Source organism: Piliocolobus tephrosceles, chromosome 2 (assembly GCF_002776525.5).
Source record: "Piliocolobus tephrosceles isolate RC106 chromosome 2, ASM277652v3, whole genome shotgun sequence".
NCBI classification, from domain to species: Eukaryota; Metazoa; Chordata; class Mammalia; order Primates; family Cercopithecidae; genus Piliocolobus; species Piliocolobus tephrosceles.
Window position 1 is genome coordinate 55,904,907 of NC_045435.1, and position 21,171 is coordinate 55,926,077.

Sequence of the window (21,171 nt, forward strand, 5' to 3'; positions counted from 1 at the left end):
ATCAGAACCATATGTAACTCCCCTCTCCTGAGTCACACCCAGATCTGTGGCATGTGTCACTCTCTCCACCCGCACAGGCCCATGGAAGGAAGGTACTCACTGTGAGCACTGAACTCCTTTCCATGGTTTATCGTGTTTGCCTTCTAATCTATAACTAAAATAGACCCAGTTTTAAAATATTTCTTTTACAATGCCCAGTCACTAAAAATTGAGTTGCCAGAGTAAAAAAAAAAAAAAAAAAAAATTATTTCCAGTAACTGTGGGGTTCCTTCTCTCCACTGAGTAGTCAGACAAATCCTCTCCAAGATTTGGGGTACTCATTAGAACACTTTTAATTCTTTCTTACCAAATAAGTGCTGCATGCTCTTTCAAAATGTGCCAAAATAAGGGGGAAGTGGGAGTGAGGATGAAAGAAAAAAAAAAAAAAAAAACACCATAAAACTCTCCTAGCCTAACAGCATGAAATTATTATGACTCCATTTATGCCAGCCCACTATGCAGGTAAGACTCTGGATTTGTTCTTTGTAGATATTCTTGTCAATGTCCAACCTAAGCTGGTATCTTTACGTGCATCAAGCCAAGAACTCAATACCTTTCCCTGTAACCAGCTGGCTGAACCGCACAACTAAATGCTCCACTTACTTCACCAGGTACAAATGTTCATGGCATTCACCCCACTGTAAATTTTTAAAGTTCACCTCAAAACAGAAAAGATGGAGAAAACCATGGCCTTTGACAGAAAATTTCTAATTATGTTAGCAAAATCAAACATATGTGTTTTTAAAATTTCTGATTATGTTAACAAAATCAAACATATGTGTTTTTAAAAATTCCCACATATACTTAGCCTGTAACAGCTGTTCAGAAATCTACCTGGTGTGGTGTAGGCACAGAAATAACATAAGAAAGAGTCCCTGCGTTCAAGGGATTGATAATTTGGAGAGACAAGACAAAGGGAAATGAAGGTGAATACACAACAGTACTCAATTCTCAAACAAGGTTAAAATGTGGAATCGCAGTTCAAAGGAAAGGAATCAAAAGGAGAACTGAGTAAATAAAGGAGAATCATCTTCAGTTAGATGGTGTCACGGAAACAAGAAGAGCCTGACTCTGAAAGAGGGCAGGATTTTCCAAAGAGGAATGCAGAAGAGGCCATCTTGAGCTAGGAGTACCTAAGCATTTGAGGGGCCAATATTTGTTTGGCCTAATTTGAGATTTGCTTTGTTGTTTTAATAGCAATACAGTTGAGAAGAAATTGAGAATGGTCACATGCCCAAAAGCCAGAACTATAGTTTACCATTCACAGGATTACAAAAATATAATGTCCACATTTACTCAAAGGAACTTTAAGTTTGGATCCTCCAACACAAATTGAGGATGTGAGAAGAACTGACTTTGCATAGCTTTCTGTAGACAGAAAGATTTGCTGTTTTTAGAGTGTTCAGGTTTTATTTACTTCATGTTAACCCCTTACCTGACACCTCCCCAAGAACAAGTCACATGTACTTGAGGCAAGAAAGCTTGGAGCACACACGACTACAGAGAAAAGGTAGGAGTGTTTAGCACCAATATTTTCTATGTGTACTTTTTACATAATACTCTAATGGCAAATTCACTCGTTAAATGAATCGTTAGAATACATTTGATTTTTTTTAAATCTGGAAGAGTTTTGGCTGGGCTTGGTGGCTCACACCTATAATCTCAGCACTTTGGGAGGCCAAGGTGGGAAGACTGCTTGAGGCCAGGGGTTCGAGACCATCCTGGGCAACAAAGTGAGACCCCCATTTCTACAGAAAAATTTTTTTAAAAAATTAGCCAAGCATGGTAGGGCACAGCTCTAGTCCCAGCTACTCGGGAGGCTGAGACAGGAGGACTGCTTGAGCCCAGGAGTTCAAGGGTGAAGTGAGCTATGATTGTGCCACTGCACTTCAGCTTGGGTGACAGAACAAGACCCTGTCAATTAAACAAACAAACAAAAAAATATGAAAGATTTTTATCACAGATTATTTAGTATGGGGATGTGAAGTACCCTCCTGTTTCAAAGCCAGCATGACAATATTCTGGTTCTAAACTTTCCTCAAGGCCTAGTATTCCACAGCATAACAGGAGGACTACAGTCAATAATGGTACATTTTAAAATAACTAAAAGAGTATAATTGGATTGTTTCTAACACAAAGGAAAAATGCTTGAGGGGTTGGATACCCAATTTTCCATGATGTGATTATTACGAATTGCATGCCTGTGCCAAAATCTCTCATGTACCCTATAAATATATACACCTACTATGTACCCAAAAAAATTAAAAATAATTTTTTTTAAATATTAAAACAAAAATAGCAAAGCCTGAGAGGAGTTAAATTAAAGGAAAGAGAGTACAAAAAATTAACTTTTCCATTCTCTGTAAAAGGCAAGTGTGAGGAGTCTGCGCAAGGTTTCTATGGCCTCCTCAAAGACAACAAAGGTTTACCAACCAACAGGTCTACCCAGCTCAGGGCACAACCCTTCCCTAATGCCATCCCCACCTCCTCAATACTTCTAACACCCTCTTTCCAATAACACATCTGTCTCAAAGCAACCTGACCTTAACTTACACATAACCAAACCAATGCATAACCAAACCAAAACACTCATCAGCAGCCTTTCATTCTGAAATAAAAGCCAACGGCACACATGATACCATGAAGACCAGCAAGTTAAATCAACCACCACCTCACCTTGCTGGGAAGGGACTCTTAAGGTTCTCCAGAAGCGCTCTTAAGATTCATTAAGAAAAACATTAAAATGTCATCAACTCACTCTCCAAACCATCATATTCTCAAATGAAAGTGTTATCACAATTCCCCGTTAAACTGTTTTCAACTTGAGTCCACCCGATAAAAGGTAATCTGAGAAACAGTCTGTGAGCAAGAATAAAGGTACTTATTGAAAGTGCTCTCTCCCTTCTTGTAATACCAAGAGCACTAGTGGAAAAGCACAAATTAAGATCCAAAATATGTACACATATTATGATTGCCTATGTAAAACATGGGTAGACATATGCACAGGAACTAGTGGCAAAGATAAATTTAAAATAACTGGTAGAATGTTATGATGTTTTTCACAATTTAATGATGTTGATTTAAAAAGAAAAAACATTAAAGCATGATGTAGGCTGACAAAAAAAAAAAGACCAAAACCACAATTTAATGAAGTTTATTCCCCACCCCCCCAAAAAAAAAAACTGAGACAGAAAGAAAATACATTTATAGGTATAAAGTCCCCTCTAGTTAAGTGAGCCAAATAATTCATTCACTGCTTAAAATCTGGAAAGGTCATGGCCAGGCTCGGTGGCTCAGGCTTGTAATTCCCGCAATTTGGGAGACCCAGGCGGGTGGATCACGAGGTCCATCCTGGCTAATAAGGCGAAATCCCGTCTCTACTAAAAATACAAAAAATTAGCCGGGCATGGTGGCACGAGCCTGTAGTCCCAGCTACTCGGGAGGCTGAGGTAGGAGAATCACTTTAACCCGGGAGGCGGAGGTTGTAGTGAGCGGAGATCACGCTACTGCACTCCTGCCTGGGCGACAGAGCGAGACTCCGTCTCAAAAAACAAAAAAAAATCTGGAAAGGCCAAATACTTTTTTTTCAAAATTTAATGTTTTTTCTCAAAAAAAAATTGAGATAGAATATACACTTATACAAATAAACGCTACGGTTAAGCAAGAAAAACTCATCAGTTCCCTAGAATTATGAAAAGGCTCAGTCCTTTGCCTGGGATGTCCCCTTGCTTCGGTAGAAATCATGCTCTCAAACTGCAATTTAAAACATAAATGTGTAGATAACCACATCACTTTAAAAACCCAAGTCCGTTTAGTCTATAGGCTTCCTTATCAGAACCTAAGGACTGGACTCCACTGCTTTCCTCCAGCTGAAGGAAAATGCTTGCCCCAGACGGTGCCAAGACACTGAGCAAACCAACTCCTCCACTCCCATCCAGGGAGTGCTCCAGACCTATTTGGACTAACAGGGTCTATGACAACGCACATTCCTTCCCTACAGGTAAGACGTCCTTAGCTGGGTGTACTGCCCTCTTGGACTCTGATGTCAACAGCGGTGAACCTTGGAGTTCAGCCTTTGCAAACAAGGCTGGTGGACAGGGAGGGCTGGCTGACCTTCCCTGACAACCACGCCACGAGAGGGGGGGGATTTATAGGACGGATCGTACAGGATAATGACGTTGACAGTCAATTCAGCATCCAATAAATTTCACCTCAAGTATCTGGACCCCAAATGTGGGCCACATAGCTTCCCTCCCCACCACCTATCCTCAGCGTAAGAAGCAGCCCCTGTGAAGGAGAGGCTGTAACCCCGTTCTGCCTCAAACTCAACGGACGGCTTTGGAGAAGTCAACTCTTGGCTTTTTACACAGAAAGGACGTGGGTGTGGCAATCTGATGGAGGTGGGGGTACGGGGTAAAGACTTGTTCTGAAGCTGCGTTTACACGGGGAGCGTGGAGATTTCATCTAGAGTTTATGTTCATCCGGAGGAGGGGCTCGAGATGGAAGTGGAGAGCCCTCCAAGCCAGCCCTTGGCACTGCCACTGTCCCTTCTGGTCCTGGACCTCAGTTTCCTCATGTGTAAGACACTGAGCTGGACAGCAGTTCTGAAGTCTGGAGATTGTGGGAGAATACGGAGAGGAAGGCCACCGGCCCACCCCGCACCCTCAAGCTCGGGGGTCTTCACAGGGACTCAGGCGGGACACGGCGCACGGACGCTGCCCGGGACCCTAACGGCCCTGGCGCCCTCGGGGGCCCCGGAGGACAGAGAGCTGCACCCCGGAGCGGAGGGCGGAAGGAAGCGCTTGGGCGCGCGGCCCCGGGCGGTGGGGGCTACTCACGGGTCCCCGCGGTCGGGCCCACGGCCGCGGCAGTGGATGGGGTTGAGCTCGTCCTGAGGGAAGGCGTGCGCCATGTAGTTGTCGTAGCCAAAGACGAACATCCCCCGTGCCAGGTCGCGCATCTGGGCACGCAGCTGCGGAGGGAAGGCGCCGCTGTAGCGCTTCTCGTACTCGTCCGGGCCGCGGTCCCGGCCGCCCAGCACGTAGCCCCAGTGGGCTGGGCCGCACACCCCCGGCTCAGGACGCCGCGGAACCTTGCGCGGGCTCTGCGTCGCCCCGGTCCCTGGCGGCTGCAGCCACGACGGTCCGGATAGCCCCCCAGGCCGGCCCACGGGCCCCGATGCGGGCGACGCGGGGCCGTCGGGGCTCCTCAGACGCTGGAAGCCGAAGCTGAGCGGAAAGCGCTGGTAGAAGCCCATGCTGGGCCCCAGCCCGAAGACGAGCCACAATACTCCATGGAGGCCAAGCCGGAGGAGCACCAGCCCCAGGACAAGCGCTCGCCATTGCATGGTCGCGCGGGCGCCGCGGGCATTATTTTAAAGCGCGGGGGGCCTCCCCGCCGACCACCGCACCCCGCGCTCGTCCTGTAGCCCGGCTCACTTCCCCTTTAAGGAACTCCCCCGTGACGCACCAGGAACTAGCCCATTGTCCCCAACCCCCAGGCTCTCGGGCGGGCCGGCCAGGCCCAGCATTCGCCCGCCCGGTGGCCCGGGATTGGCCCGGCCAGGGCCCGGCCTCGCGGGGCGCGGCCCAGCACTCCCTCCCACACCGTAGGCCGCCCGGACGTCTGCGACGCCCCGAGGCCCCGCCTCTCACCCAGGCCCCGCCCCGTCCCTCCAAGCCCCGCCCCCTGGGCGGTCGGTAGCCCGACGGGCTGGCGTGGCGAGCAGGAGCCGCGCCAGCCCAGGCGAGGGAACTTCCAGCCAATGGGAGAGCGGCACGGCAGCGCCCGCCGGACGCTAGACACAGACGTGGCCCTAGACCGCCTGGCCTTGGCTAGATCGGGTCTCTCTCTGGGCAGAGCGTGTGTCCGGCAGAGCTGGGACCGGAAAAAATCCACTCTAGGTCTAGGTTAGGAGTGATGACAGTTAAAAGATACATACTGAAAAGAAGGAAAGGATCATTTCTGTATAAAAGAAACTATTTTTGCATATCGAGGGCAGAAGTTTTATAACTTCGGTGTCTGTTTATGGACGGGGTGGGATACTACCTTTTAGCTCAAGGAGTGCACAAAACAGTTAACTGCAGGCCACATAAAGATCATAAATCTTTTGATTTAAACACCCAATTTTTAAGAATCGCTCATGATGCTTGTAAAACGCATATCCCCAGATCCCTCCCGAGACCTATTGAACAACTCCAGTGGTCTCGGGAATGTGCGTGTAAGTACTCGGGCAGTTCTTAGAAACCGGCAGTTTCAGGAAATACTAAATTATGTTATATTGCTTTTGTCTCGGCAATAGGATTTTTTTTTTTTTAAAGGGGGGTGCGGGTTGGGGGTGGGAATCAAGGCTCCCACCACCACCAAATTATTAACCAGATATATCTAAACATGTCTTCTCTTGTCCTTCCCATCCCACCATCTCTCCTGTGCACCAGCAATTAACGACCTAACCTTTGAGGTGTGGGGTAGATTCCCAGTTAAATCACTTTACCCCTCTGTATCTACTTCCTATAATTAAGAAGGTTGCAAATGTTAGCTCTAAAGGACTATGGCTTTCACATATTCAACGGTTTAGATGTTTTATCTATTTTGCTTGCTGCATTTGGAGTTGGCTGTAAGGTTTGCTCTCCCTAAGTTTAGACCCTATACCTGTTTCATCAGGGTTTCTGAAAAGCTTGGGAAGCAAGACCTGACTAGACCCCCAAATCAGATATTGGCTGAGTGGCGGACCAAGGGAGTGCATAAGAAGATACGTTGTCATGTGGCACGCTCATCACATTTTCAGGGTAGAGAACTTTTTGAAATACAGAGCAGGTGTAAGGGGAACTAAGAAAACACTTGATTACAGCACATTGTAGCTGGCACACAGGAAGGTCCTTACTATTGGCTGAGCCTTGTGCTTTCCCAACATTGAGACATCGAGAGCAGCCCAAGCAGCAAAAAGATTACGAAGACAACTTGAGTCAGGATCTTTAGACTACATAGCTTCTGCTTTTTCCCCTCAGTGAAGGATGCCTGGGGACTGTGCTGGCAGCCCAGCTCCAGCCCTTGATCCTGAACTTCTGCCTTTCCGGAACTTGCAAACTGAATGTGAATATTCAGTTGCATGTTGTATGTTTTCTTCCAGGGCTACTTTATTGCAAATTTTAACTTAAAACTTAATCTGGTTAACTGCAGGCCATATTGAGGACAGCTCCTGTCTTGATGTTAGAGAAAAACTCTTATAAAAATAAGTATTTTAATAACCAGAGAAAACCATCCAACTCCTGAAAGATGCTTTTCATGGTAAACCTGAGGGTTTTCAAAACACTTTGACATGTGTGCTCATTTAATCTTCATAGAAAACATTCTAAGGCTTATTCCACAAGCCATTAACGGAAGAAATCAGGTTGGGGGCTCAATTCTCAGAGCCTGTTGACTCTAGGCAGAAAGAGAGTTACTACACTTTAGGGCAATTTGCACTTCAAATAGCTGGCCCTTGAGCAGACAGGTCCCTCAGCTCTTTCCACGCCATCCAAAGGCAACAGTTTTGACATTAGCGCCCTGCAAGGCATAGCCTAGGCATTAGGATCTAAGTTCAGAAAGTGTTTCCTTCTGGAATGAAACTGAAATGAAAGAAATGGGTTATTTTGTGCTAGTCCTTTCGATTAGGACTCCCCTTAAGGTAAATATAACTGATATTGGGACAATACCCATACCTAATCATAAAACTCCACCTTAAAAATCAACTCTTTAAGATACAGTTTGATTTGTGACAGGTTTTCCAGTAATCTCACAAGAGCATCAGGGACTGATAAGAAAGGAGGCACTTTTTCCTTTACTCTGGGGAATGCCAAAGAGATGACAACTAAGAACTCACAGTCAGAAGAAGTCAGGTGTTCAAATCGTAGCTCTGCCCTAAGAGTGACCTTGGGAAGTTACTTTTCTGGACTTGTTTCCTCATCCATAAAATGGGTGAGTGATGAGGACAATGTTTATCACATTTGTGAATTACACCGTGTGTGTGTGTGTGTGTGTATAGTACTTACACTGTGCTATACAGTGAGCCCTATTGTTAATACTTTTCAACTCTGAACCTTTTAAAACTAGCACTTGGCTGGGCACGGTGGCTCACGCCTGTAATCACAGAACTTTGGGAGGCCAAGTTAGGCAGATCACTTAAGATCAGGAGTTCGAGACCAGCCTTGCCACAATGATGAAACCTCATCTCTACTAAAAATACAACAATTAGCCAGGTGTAGTGGTGGGCGCCTGTAATCCCAGATACTCGGGAGGCTGAGGCACGAGAATCACTTGAACCCAGGTAGGTAGAGGCTGCAGTGAGCTCAGATAGTGCCACCGCACTCCATCCTGGGCAACAGAGCGAGACTGCATCTCAAAAAAAAAAAGGTATTTCAAAAGCAGGGGTTTTGCAAAGCCGATGGCCTAAAAAAAAAAAAAAAGTGTATAATTACAGTTCAAATTTATTTGATGGGCAGAAATCCAAGTTTGTCAACATGCTCTGTGAGCAAAACACAGGGTACTCCAGAGGCTGAGGCAGGAGATCCCTTGAGCCAGTAGCTTGAAGTTGCGTTTGCTATGATCATGGCTGTAAACAGCCAATGCAATTAATTACCTGGGTAAACAGTGAGACTTCATCTCTTTTTCAAAAAGGCATAGGGGACAGGGAATGGTAAAAACAAAAACTAGTACTTCCCCTGTGAAGGGCTATTTGGCAATTCCTAGTGTCAGAAAGAATTACAACAAATTTACTTACAGATCTAACTGGCGTTTATTAATAACTTATGAATGGGCCAGCCTCCATTCTACAAAATAGAATGAAAGCTCCCAATGAGAAACAGAATAGTGGGTTTTGTGAGAGTAAGGAAACAAAACAATGAAAAATAACTGATTGGTTAACATCGGGTTACTTTTTTTTAAGGGTTAAAGCAGAAGGGACTTCCTTATTATTCCGATTCAGACAGAGTGGGATTTTCGGTTTTCAGGAAAAACTGATTTCTGTAAAGTTTCCATTTAACTGTGTGGCATTTAATATATGTAACTACTTTGGTCTGCTAGAACCTAGTGCAGAAACTCAATCCACAAAAAATGACCCCCCATAATTTTTGTTTAACATTAGCACAAGTCGCCGGGCGCGGTGGCTCACACCTGTAATCCCAGCACTTTGGGAGGCCGAGGCGTGTGGATCACTTGAGGTCAGAGTTCAAGACCAGCCTGGCCAACATGGTGAAACCCCATCTCTCCTAAAAATACAAAAATCAGCTTGGCATGGTGGCTCGTGCCTGTAGTCCCAGCTACTTGGGAGGCTGAGGCAGAAGAATTGCTTGAACCCAGGAGGCAGAGGTTGCAGTGAGTCGAGATCGTGCCACTGAACTCCAGTCTGATGACACAGCAAGACTATCTCAAAAAAGAAAAAAATATACTGAGATTCCCTTCTAGTAGTTCTAATACCAAACCACTGAAACAAATATATCAACAACTATACATCAAAAATCTTCATCATGCACATGCCCATACCATGCTCTAGCCTTTAGGTAACTGATGCTTCCAGAGAATGCAGGAATTCTATAAATCCTTAACCCTTCTTTGAATGAGAGGGCTAGCACTTTCATAAATTAGCTAATAATATGACAAATAACAGCAATTTGAATTTTTCTTACATAATAAAATATACAAATGGAAGAGTTATCTAATTCATGTATTAGGTAGCAGTAGATAGAAATGGTGAATTCTCATAAGCCACAGAAACAAGATAGCACATTGTGTGATACACATTGTACAACACTGAGGGTAGGCCACAGTTGTAGATAAGAATTGGTTAAGGGAGATGCTGTAATTAGCAAGTGGTTAATGTTCTACTTCCCATGTCCAAAAAGGGACACAATGGTTTTGTTGGTCCTCCAGCCCCTTTCCTTTGAAGAGTAGTATTTTCTAACCATTCCAGGTTTCTCCAAAGCACCAGATAAATTCTAGCAGAACCTAGCTGGCTGGGCATGGTGGCTCACGCCTGTAATCCCAGCACTCTGGGAGGCTTGAGGCGGGCGGATCATAAGGTCAGGAGATCAAGACCATCCTGGCTAACATGGTGAAACCCCGTCTCTACTAAAAATACAAAAAATTAGCCTGGCGTGGTGACGGGCGCCTGTAGTCCCAGCTACTCAGGAGGCTGAGGCAGGAGAAGGGCATGAACCCAGGAGGCAGAGGTTGCAGTGAGCTGAGATTACGCCACTGCTCTCCAGCCTGGGCGACAGAGAGAGACTTCGTCTCAAAAAAAAAAAAAAGAACCTGGCAACACAGCAGTTATAAAGGGTTAAACCTTGGCTCTAAACCACTTACCCTCAAATTGGTAGTAAGTATATACTTTTCCAGAATGCATACCAAATATTTTCTGCAGTCTGGGGAAAATGTTCTAAAATTTGTAAATGTCTTTCAAAATATAAGCTATATATTTACAAAATTTCCTTTAAACAAAATAAATTTACTGTATCATTCTGTAAAATGTCTGCAATCTCCAGCTCTTGTGCTAAAATTTAAAGTTGTAACATGTAAATATTTCTGTATTTTTTGATTACCTTCCATTGAAGGAACACGTAATATTAACATATTCACTAGGACAAATGGGTGTTTTTGTATCTCTTCTCTTTTTAGCCACCAAGCAAATCTCTAGGCTGCAAGAATCAGCCCGTCAGTGGCAGAAGTTATGGTTAGAAATCCTCTCCTCTTCATTTTATAAATGGGAAAACTTAAGGAGCCACTAGGGAGTTCTGCAACTCACCAGTCACACAATCAGTTAATGGCCAAGAACCCATTCTCCCAAATGCCAACCCAGGACTCTCCATAGAATTAAGCTATATTAGCATCGTAAGCTAACAACTCTTTCCCTATATCCCTACTGTAAGCCCCAGTAAAATGAGGCTAAATTATCCACCCACCACCCCCCCCTTCCCCGGTCCTGATTCCTATTGGGAAATCTGCATTACCTAAATGCCAGATGTCTTGGGATCTCAAAATAGAATTATCTTACTGAAAAGAGGCTGGTTAATAGAATGGAATAATAAATGACTACTGCTGTGGCTTAGATTTTTGATGACAATGACCTGCTTTGGTTTCCCTAAGAACACCCAAGAGGAGCAATGACAAAAGTATACATTTTTATTAATAGCTGAATTTTAAACAGCAAATGTGTGGAGGTTATTTACTAACCAACAGGAAACACCTGCAGCAGGCTGCATACTTGTAGAGCAGCAAACTTAAGGGAAGTCTGTAAGGCTTTATTGTCTTCCTTTTCAAGTCTCTTCATTGCTATGCACATAGTTGAGGGCATAACCTTAAAAGTTTGTAACATAACGAAAACATTTTCAACATCAAACATTGTGCCTTCCCCACTGTGGCACATTTTTAGAGTAAAGCATTTGGCCAACTGGATGTTACAGCACAATGCCTGCTACATTATGTTTAAGCTTCCACTCCAGTTCTGAACCCAACAGACCCCTGGAACAGCTGGAATTACCAAATCAACAGGATATCAGTGTAACTCAATCCTACGTGGAGAGAATAGACAAAGCAATTAGTTCCTCAAACACCCAATTTACTTGACAGAATCAAAGACCAACTTTAGAAGTTTAGAAGTTTTTTAAAGCAGACACACATTTAGAATTAAGCTAAATGTGTATCCTCAGTGTCCCCCCATCCTCATCCCCAATTCTCACACACTCCTCCTTTGGTAGGAGAATGGTGAGAAGTGGATGAAACTTGATGCTTGACTACATGGCTCCACTAATTTAGTTAAAAGAAAAAAAAACAAACAAAACATAAACGTGGGTAGGGAAAGAAATGCTAAATCATACATCCAATTAGCCACTAAGGGTTGGCTATACAGAATTATAGTATGGATATGGAGAAAATGCTAATTGAACTTTTCTAAACAAACATATACAAAATTACTTCTCCAATAGTTTTGATAAGTATTGACTTATTTTATGGGCAGATGATACCAAACTAGCAAAAATCTTTATGCTAAAAATGTGCCTTTGTGGGAAAACCAGCATGTTTAGTACTTAAAATATTTTCATTCTGAACTGAAGTCAGTAAATAGGCGTATCTTGCAACTTCATTTGCTTAGCAGGGTCTTGGTTTGATTTTTTAAAACTGGATCATAAAATGTTTTACTAGCGCTTGCCACTTAAAGTCCTAAATTTGGTGTATTGTAACCGCTGACAAGTAGTAGCATTTCCCCCGCCCCCAAAAAATCACAATATCAATTCTGTGGATATTTTAAAAGTTTATTTCTATTTTAACTAGCCCACAGACCCAATTCTTTGAGGGCTGAGCTGATTTCTGATAAATGGTCTATAGACCCTCCTCTTGGAAACTTACTTTCTATCCCCTTCCAAAAAAGTCCGCACCTTCCATCATGATGCACATTTTAAGTTAAAATTGCCAATACAACCCTTAAAATGCAAGTTTATTGAATAAAGCTGAGAAGAGCAGTAAACAGACAAAAAATGCATCCACCTAAATAAAAAAATTCACATATTTACATAGTTGAGTAACTGTTAAAAGTTTTCACATGCAGAGGTTAATGCACAGGAAAATGTTGGTAATAGCGTCTGGATGTCTTGAAATGCTTAAAGCAATGTTTAGACACACAAACACATTAAGGTTTAGCTATAGGTCAATTAACAAACCTATGCAGTCCCCACAGAGTCACACATTCTAGTTCCAATTCCTCCTTTTAGGCACAAGCAAGTTGCCACATTCTTCGTAATGGTTCAGACTGACCACGAATGGTGTTGAACAACAGTAGCAAGTTTAAATATCCCTTCATTTACAGAACCATCCATCCCACCAGGGAAGTATGCAACATGCTTCAAAGAATAAGAAGAGAAATTTAAAAGCCCAGCTTCTACTCATAAAAATATGAATGGAGAAAAGCAAGTAGTGTCTGTGCAACACAGTGCAGTATATTGTACAGAATATATTTAAGGCCATGGCAGTCTATAAATTAAAACTGGTATTCATTAAAAGAACGTACTGTTGACTACACTCTGAGTGCTCAACACATTTGGAAATGCAGTCTACATAAGTGCTGCTTAACAAAAGAAACAAAATCACACACAGTGTGAGGCAACACATAAGCAGGTGTACCATAGAGTTTTATCTACTACAGTGGTCTATATGAATAATAATTTACAAATGAACCAGTATTAATATGTCCCTTTATGTATACGGAAGTCGCTAAACTACAAAACATGTCCATTTGAAGTTTTTAGACATCTCTGTATCATAGAAGCAAACAAACAGCATCAGTTCCTCAGTTCTCTGTGTGACTGATTATTAAACAACCTGCAGACGCCAAGCATGATTACATTAGATAGAGCAGGCAGGTCTAGAGTTGTCACAATAATCAAGATGTCTAATGGCACCAGTCAAAAGAGTGCCAAACCTTACATCAGTAAGAGAGAAAAATAAAAAGTTTTTATTTGTTTATAAGTATCTGTTGTGCTGAAAGTCAACTTTATGACTGCATATAAAAAGTCAGGAGTTAGAGTGTCATGCAGCAGCACTGATTTAATGACTGGAGATAGAACAAACAGATGTTTGAACAAAGTCTGACATTCTTAACAGGTTTTATTATATTGGGTGGAATGCTCTAAATTCATGAAAGCTTTTGGAAAATCTTCAATTCTCAATCCCTTAAAAAAGTATCCTGAACCGGGAAGAAAAAACAAGCGACAGAAATAATGATCTGGACAGATACAAAACAGGATGCTTTAGTTCCTCCCATATCCCAACTGCCATCTGGTGATAAAGAGTTCTCAGAAAGTAGAATATCTTTAATATTCATCAGGTAGAATCTCACCAGTGTAAAGAACCAACATTGATCTGGTGCCTCTGCTCACTCTCTGCAGACCATTTTGGATTCCTAAGATGTAATTATACATTTCACATGCATTTGTGAGATAAAATAAACATTATGTTTATATATATCCCACATAAGTCATTCACGCTTAAAGGTTTTCTAAATACTGTGTGTGGCACTAGAAACTTCATGCTGTATCAAGTCAGTGTCAGTACTAAGCTACTGGACTCTATAATGAAATATTATAGATAGACATTTACTGAAAACCAATATAAAAATCTGGCCCAGAAAGACCAGAATGGAAATACGCAATTTTCTTGATTTAAGATGGTCAAAAGTGTATGGGGGGTTTTTTTGTTTTGTTTTGTTTTGTTTTTAAAAAGCTCTACACATGGTTTAAGACAGGTATGTGTAAGAAGCCTTTTTTGTGTGCTGACTTTATCATGACAACTCTAGCTGATTCTTTATGAAGGATTAGGGATACTCATCTTCAGCAGTGCACATGAGAAATAAACTCTGAAAAAGGCAATTTCTTGGGTTTAGGAAGGACCGTATTCTGGGAATTACTTCAGAGGAACGGACAATAATTCTAGGATTATAGCCAAGAAAGACTGGAAGACTTCAGGAGATGCTTCAGCTTCTTCTAGATTTTGAATGCTGAATAAGCCACTGAAGTGTGATATCTAAAGATGGAGAGGAAAAGCGAAGACATTAAAGTTAAAAAACTAAACATCAAACAAAACAATTTTTAAAATGCTGCTAATTCAAGGCACATACTATGCCTGACCTCTTCTGCTTTTCTGCCATCTGTATTCCCATACTCCATTACTTGAACTTAAAGAGAATATGAGGAATTATCAGAGACTGAAGGGTTTTCTGATTTAAAAATTAAGTTGTGTATAGGACGGTTGGTGCCATCTATTATGCGTTGCCCATACGATTGCAAATTGCCAGGAAGGAAAAAAAAAAAAAAAAAAAAAGGAAGAACCCCTGTCTGGCCTCAAGGAGCTTTTAAGTATAATATACAGAAAAGATGCAGTAATTATTGGGGCTTGGGGGCCACCCCACAAAATTCCAGGTTAAAAAAAAAACGGCAAAGAATTTAAAAAGGCATGAAACATTGTGGAGCTCTGGATGGATTCTGAGTGATAGAACGTGACTAAAGCAGAGGGATGGGAGAGAAGGCTGTCACTGCCAAGGCTAGTGCAGGATCCGCACCATGCCCTTTCAACATCTGGGGCTGGATAATTCTTGTCCTCACTTCTTCAAAAGGGTACATGAGAGTCTATTAGAAGCACCAGTCAATTCTCCAAGCCTGAAAGATGAGGGTAAATTCACTACCAGTTTCCCAGCTAATATGCATTAACGAAACAACACAGGGCTGAGCTATGAACAAACGTGGCCTGTTCACCACTGTGGAAACAGTGATTTCACTCAACTACTGAAGAAGCACCTCTGCACCTTAAAATGGGGACAACAGTGCACAATAAGAGCAAAGCCACACTCATTTGAACTGAATGGGAGAAAGGTAAATCTGAAGTGAAATAACCAAATCTAAATATTTAAGAAATTCATGGCTGGGCGCGGTGGCTCACACCTGTAATCTCAGCACTTTGGGAGGCCAAGGTGGGTGGATCACCTGAGGTCAGCAGTTCAAGACCAGCCTGGCCAACATGGTGAAACTCCGTCTCTACTAAAAATGCAAAAATTAGCTGAGCATGGTGGCGGGTGCCTGTAATCCCAGCTACTCGGGAGGCTGAGGCAGGAGAATCACTTGAACCCAGGAGGCAGAGGCGGCAGTGAGCCAAGATCGCGTCATTGCACTCCAGCTGGGTCACAAGAGTGAAACTCCATCTCAAAAAAAAAAAAAGAAATTCACTAAAAAACTACACAAAGCCTCCGTGGATACTGATAGAAGTTCATATCCTAAAGACAAATGGATCTTTATGAATAGGGAAAACGACAATAGAAATAAGATACTCAGATGAACTGATTTATAAAATGCTTATTTCGAATCTTACTAGACTGGATCTTATTAGACTGGATCAGTTTCCTTGGGCTTGATAACATTTTAAGTGAGTCAGGAGTTCCAAAATTACTACTGAGCTATTTAGCAAACTACTAAGATCAGCCTCAAATATGGAAAGAAGTCCTCACAGCTCTACTGCACTTCCATACATGAGCCCATATATTTTTTTTTTAGGAAAGTATCCAACTAGTTTGTAACAATGGAAAAACAGAAAACATACAGGGAGTAATGGATTTACAAAACAGCACAATGGACTAAAAATTACGGTTAGTGTGACAGGATTTCCCAACCTTGCCACTAGTGACATTTTATGTTGGATAATTCTTTGCTGTGGACGATAGTATGTTTACCTACATCTCTGGTCTCTACCCACTAGATGCCAGCATCACCCTCCTAGTTATGATAACCAAAAATGTCTCCAGACATTGTCAAAAGTATCCTGGGGGAACAGCTCCCCATTGAGAACCACTGACGTAGAAATAAATGCTCTCATAGGGCATATCTTAAATTTTAAAAAGGGTTGGCCGGGCGCAGTGGCTCAAGCCTGTAATCCCAGCACTTTGGGAGGCCGAGACGGGCGGATCACGAGGTCAGCAGATCGAGACCATCCTGGCTAACACGGTGAAACCCCGTCTCTACTAAAAATACAAAAACTAGCTGGGCGAGGTGGCGGGCACCTGTAGTCTCAGCTACTCGGGAGGCTGAGGCAGGAGAATGGCTAAACCCGGGAGGCGGAGCTTGCAGTGAGCTGAGATCCAGCCACTGCACTCCAGTCCGGGCGACAGAGCGAGACTCCGCCTCAAAAAAAAAAAAAAAAAAATTTTAAAAAGGGTTTTCCCCGCCACTTAGAGAAAAAACTTTTAAAAGTAACCACAAGTGCTTGACAAGTCTGTTCTCAAATAAACGCTCCCAATGTAGCAAGTGAATCATTCTATCCATTTATAAAGGAAAATTTGTGTATATCAGCTGTTACTATGGCTGAGACCACCCTGAATGGTCTTTAAAGGAAGCCCAAAATCAGTCAGAACAACTATCCACACTTTAAGCTGAATAAAGCATGTTTGTGGCTGGGCATGGTGGCTCATGCCTGTAATCCAGGCACTTTGGGAGGCCAAGGCAGGTGCATCACGTGAGGTCAGGAGATCAAGACCAGCCTGGTCAACATGGTGAAACCCTGTGTCTACTAAAAATACAAAAATTAGCCAGGCATGGTAGTGGGCACCTGTAATCCCAGCTACTCAGGAGGCTGAGGCACAAGAATCACTTGAACCCGGGAAGTGGAGGTTGCTGTCAGCTAAAATCTTGCCACTGCACTCCAGTCACGGCAACAGGGTAAGACTACATCTTAAAAAAAATAAAAAATAAATAAAGCCATGTTTGCAGGAGGGGTGGAAGGTGAGTTAGGGAAGGACAGACTGGAATACAAAAGCTAAAGAAAAAATATCAGCATAAACTTTGTAAATATACTATTGTGGTACTATTTATTACATTTTATTCCAATACATTCATGTATCAAATCATCTCACACCAAATTAGTTAAGAAACTAAAGTTGAGCCATACATACCTATCCTGTAAGGATACTATGCTAGAATGTTTAGTGTCCCCCTAAAAAGTCATGTCCATCCAGAACTTTGGAATGTGACTTTTACTGAAAATAGGGTCTCTGCAAGTTATTAGTTAAGATAATGTCATACTGAATTAAGGTAGGCCCTAATCCAGTGACTTCTGTCCTTAGGAGAAGATAATACACTGACACAGAGACAACTACATGGGAGAAGCATGAATGTGAGGCAGAGGTTGGAGTGGTACATCTACAAGTGAAGGAATGCCAAGGATTGCTGGCAACCACCACAAGCTAGAAAGAGGCAAGGGGGGATCTTCTACAGCCTTCAGGGAGAACACGACCCTGCTGACAACTTGATTTTGGACTTCCAGCCTCCAGAATTTTGAATGACTTAAGTTTCTGCTGTTCCAAGCCATCTCGTTTCTGGTACTTTGTTATGGCAGTTCTAAGAAATTAATATGGGCACTGAGTAAATGAAAGGTAATTTGGGCTTATAATTCTAATAGAGTGCTAACATACTGTAGTAATATACTGGTTCAATAACTGAAAAATTGTTGTAGTGCCTGTAAACTGATTTTTGTAAAGTCTTATTCCATAAATGCCATTTTGTTATAAGCACAGCTAGATACTAGCTCTGCAAAAATTAATACAATAAATTGGTATCACATAATCTTAGCCTCAAGACTTTATTGCATTTTCTTCTTTAAATAGCACAAAGAAGATTCAGGATGTTATACATTAAGTCCTCACTTAACATCACTGACAGGTTCTTGGAAACTGGCACTTTAAGTGAAATGTTGTATAACAAAACTATTTTTTTTCTCATTAACACTGTAACACTGAACAAGATGAGGGCCTACTGTATGTCATTTCACTTAAAAGTGCAATTTCCTCTTTTTAAAAAATGTTTTGCTGTTCAACAGTTTGATAACATATAGGCTGGGCTCACACCTGTAATCCCAACACTTTGGGAGGCCAAGGCAGGTGGATCATTTGAGGTCAGGAGTTCAAGACCAGCCTAGGCAACATGGTGAAACCCTGTCGCTATTAAAAATACAAAAATTAGCTGGGCATGGTGGTGCATGTCTGTACTCCCAGCTACTCAGGAGGCTGAGGCACAAGAATCACTTTAACCCAGGAGGCAGAGGTTGCAGTAAGCCGAGATCGCGCCACTGTACTCCAGCCTGGGTGAAGGAGTGAGACTGTCTCAAAAAAATATATATATTATATATGTTATACATAGTGTATTTTATATATAAATATATATAACATTACATATATAATATATATTACATATATTTTTATATATATTTATATGAGAGAGAGATCGAGAGAGAGAGAGAGATAAAATTGCAATTTCCAAGAAGCCATCAATAATGTAAAGTGAAGATTCACTATATTTGTTGTCAAAAGGTATAATGTCTATTCTTTTTTCTCAAGCAAAAGCAGCAGGATTCTGTAAAGGAAGTCACTTAATGAGAAATCGAGATAATAAGCTGTAAAAAGCACAGACATTCCTTCCAATGATAACCATTTCTTCCAAAATTACTGGTCATTTCTTACCTATATTATCCTTTTCTTTGCAAGAAATTGAATAGCAGCAAATTTCTCTATCCTGAATAGCAGACAGATTCCTATGAGAAGAAGAAGAAAATTTTGTGCTTAGAACAGCTGTCATACTTATCACTTTGTTCAATTTTATTCATTAGTTTTATTACTATACTGAAGAAATCACTGTAGCAATCCTAAAATGTTAGGATTCACTTCTCTGATAGGCTAAGTTTATCTAAAAAAAATGGCCATTATCATTAGGAATAACATAACAAGTGGGCAAAATAGGGTAATTTAGAAGCAAATTATTAAAATAGCATATTCAAGACATACATTTTTTCAATTAGCTGTTTCTCATCCAAGGCATTGGGAAGATCTCTCTTGTTTCCAAGCACTAGCACCTTTAAAAAGAAAAGATATTAAGAGCACACTTTTATGTAAGAAAAAGTCACAGAAGTTTATCATCTTGATATGTGAAGACATAAAATTAAGATGTTAACACATTACACAATATTAAGGCATTTTGTGTAACTGGTGGCCTATCTCATTCATTTCATTGCTCATACTGGTATTCGCTTAACTCCTACAATGTAAGTGCCCTTAATTCAGTATGTGGCTGCCAACTTCTATTTAAAATATTCTAAGTCTACGCTATGCATTCTGCTATTCTTTTTATTATTATTATTATTATTATTATTATTATTATTATTATTATTATTATTATTTTGAGACAGAGTCTCGCTCTGTCGCCCAGGCCGGAGTGCAGTGGCGTGATCTCCACTCGCTGCAAGCTCCGCCTCCCGGGTTCATGTCATTCTCCTGCCTCAGCCTCCTGAGTAGCTGAGACTACAGGCGCCTGCCACCACACCTGGCTAATTTTTTGTAGTAGAGACGGGGTTTCACCGTGTTAGCCAGGATGGTTTCGATCTCCTGACCTCACGATCTGCCCGTCTTGGGCTCCCAAAGTGCTGGGATTACAAGCGTGAGCCACCGCGCCCAGCCACATTCTGCTATTCTTAATACAGGTTTAGTATGCCTTATCCAAAATACCTGGGACCAGAAGTGTTTTGAATTTTGGAAATTTTTTTGGATTTGCATTATATACTTACTGGTTGAGCATTCCTAATCCAAATGCAAATTCCTAAATGTATTCTAGAGACTGACCTCAGTTTCCCACTTCCTCCCACCCAAAGGCCTTTGCCTGGAACTCTCTTCCCCTCCAACTGTCATATACCTCACATTCATATGTATACCTCAGATCTCAGCTCAAGCATTACTTTCTCGTGAACCCCTCCTTCTTCCCTCAAACTAGATCAAATCTCCCCTCTAAATTACAACTCTCATAGCCCCTTGCACCTTTCTTCCTAGCACTTAAAGCTGCATTATTCAAGTGTTTTCAGAGTATCTACCTTTCCCACTAAACCATAAGGTCCATGACGGCAAGGAGTATATTTCTATTGATTTCTGTTCATCACTCTATTTCTGGGCCTAAGCACTGCTCCTGCTGCATAGTAGTTTAGTAGATATCTGGTTACGAGATTCGTATTTACCACAATGCCCAGTATATGGCAGATACACGGTAAACAAGTCTTCCAGATTTTAAAAAAGAAGATGTTACTGATTTCAAACATAATTAATATCATTGTATAATTACCATAATTAATATCATTATATAATTACAATGTAAAATAACAAGTATTCCATACTTACTGGAATTCCTTGTAACTGTGGTTTATCTAGAAGATTATGTAGCTCATTTCGGGAAGCTTCTATCTTTTCACGATCTGCAGCATCTATCATGTAACTTAAAAAAATGAAGTAATCTCAACATACCTTCTCCATATGACTTGATGACGACAACTGGTATTACCGATTTTTAATTTTCGTAAGATTTACATTATTGAAATTGTTAACCAAAATAAACTATGTCCTAAAGAAAGGCTCAGCACCCTTTAATACTTTTTAACTAGACTGTTTTTAGAGACTAATACATGATAGTAAAACATGTATACCCCTTAGCTCTTAGCTCCATAAACAAAAAATACAAAGATCTTATTCTATGATTAATTTTTTTAAATCCCATGTTAATGGACTTGCACTAGGATAATTAGCTAAGAAAGACT

The 21,171-nt window shown here is 41.7% G+C and overlaps 2 protein-coding genes across 2 annotated transcripts in view; both read right to left on the bottom strand.

The window, feature by feature from the left end:
• EDEM1 (ER degradation enhancing alpha-mannosidase like protein 1) overlaps positions 1–5,635 on the bottom strand; it is a 32,575-nt gene extending 26,940 nt beyond the window's left edge. The window contains exon 1 of the mRNA XM_023218574.3: positions 4,878–5,635. Within this exon, the coding sequence (XP_023074342.1) occupies positions 4,878–5,386 (509 nt within the window). The 5' untranslated portion in view covers positions 5,387–5,635. The remainder of the gene's footprint in view (positions 1–4,877) is intronic.
• A 6,670-nt stretch (positions 5,636–12,305) lies between these two features.
• ARL8B (ADP ribosylation factor like GTPase 8B) overlaps positions 12,306–21,171 on the bottom strand; it is a 57,112-nt gene continuing 48,246 nt past the window's right edge. The window contains 4 exon segments of the mRNA XM_023218575.3: positions 12,306–14,586; positions 19,061–19,131; positions 19,382–19,449; positions 20,759–20,852. Of these exon segments, the coding sequence (XP_023074343.3) occupies positions 14,537–14,586; positions 19,061–19,131; positions 19,382–19,449; positions 20,759–20,852 (283 nt within the window). The 3' untranslated portion in view covers positions 12,306–14,536.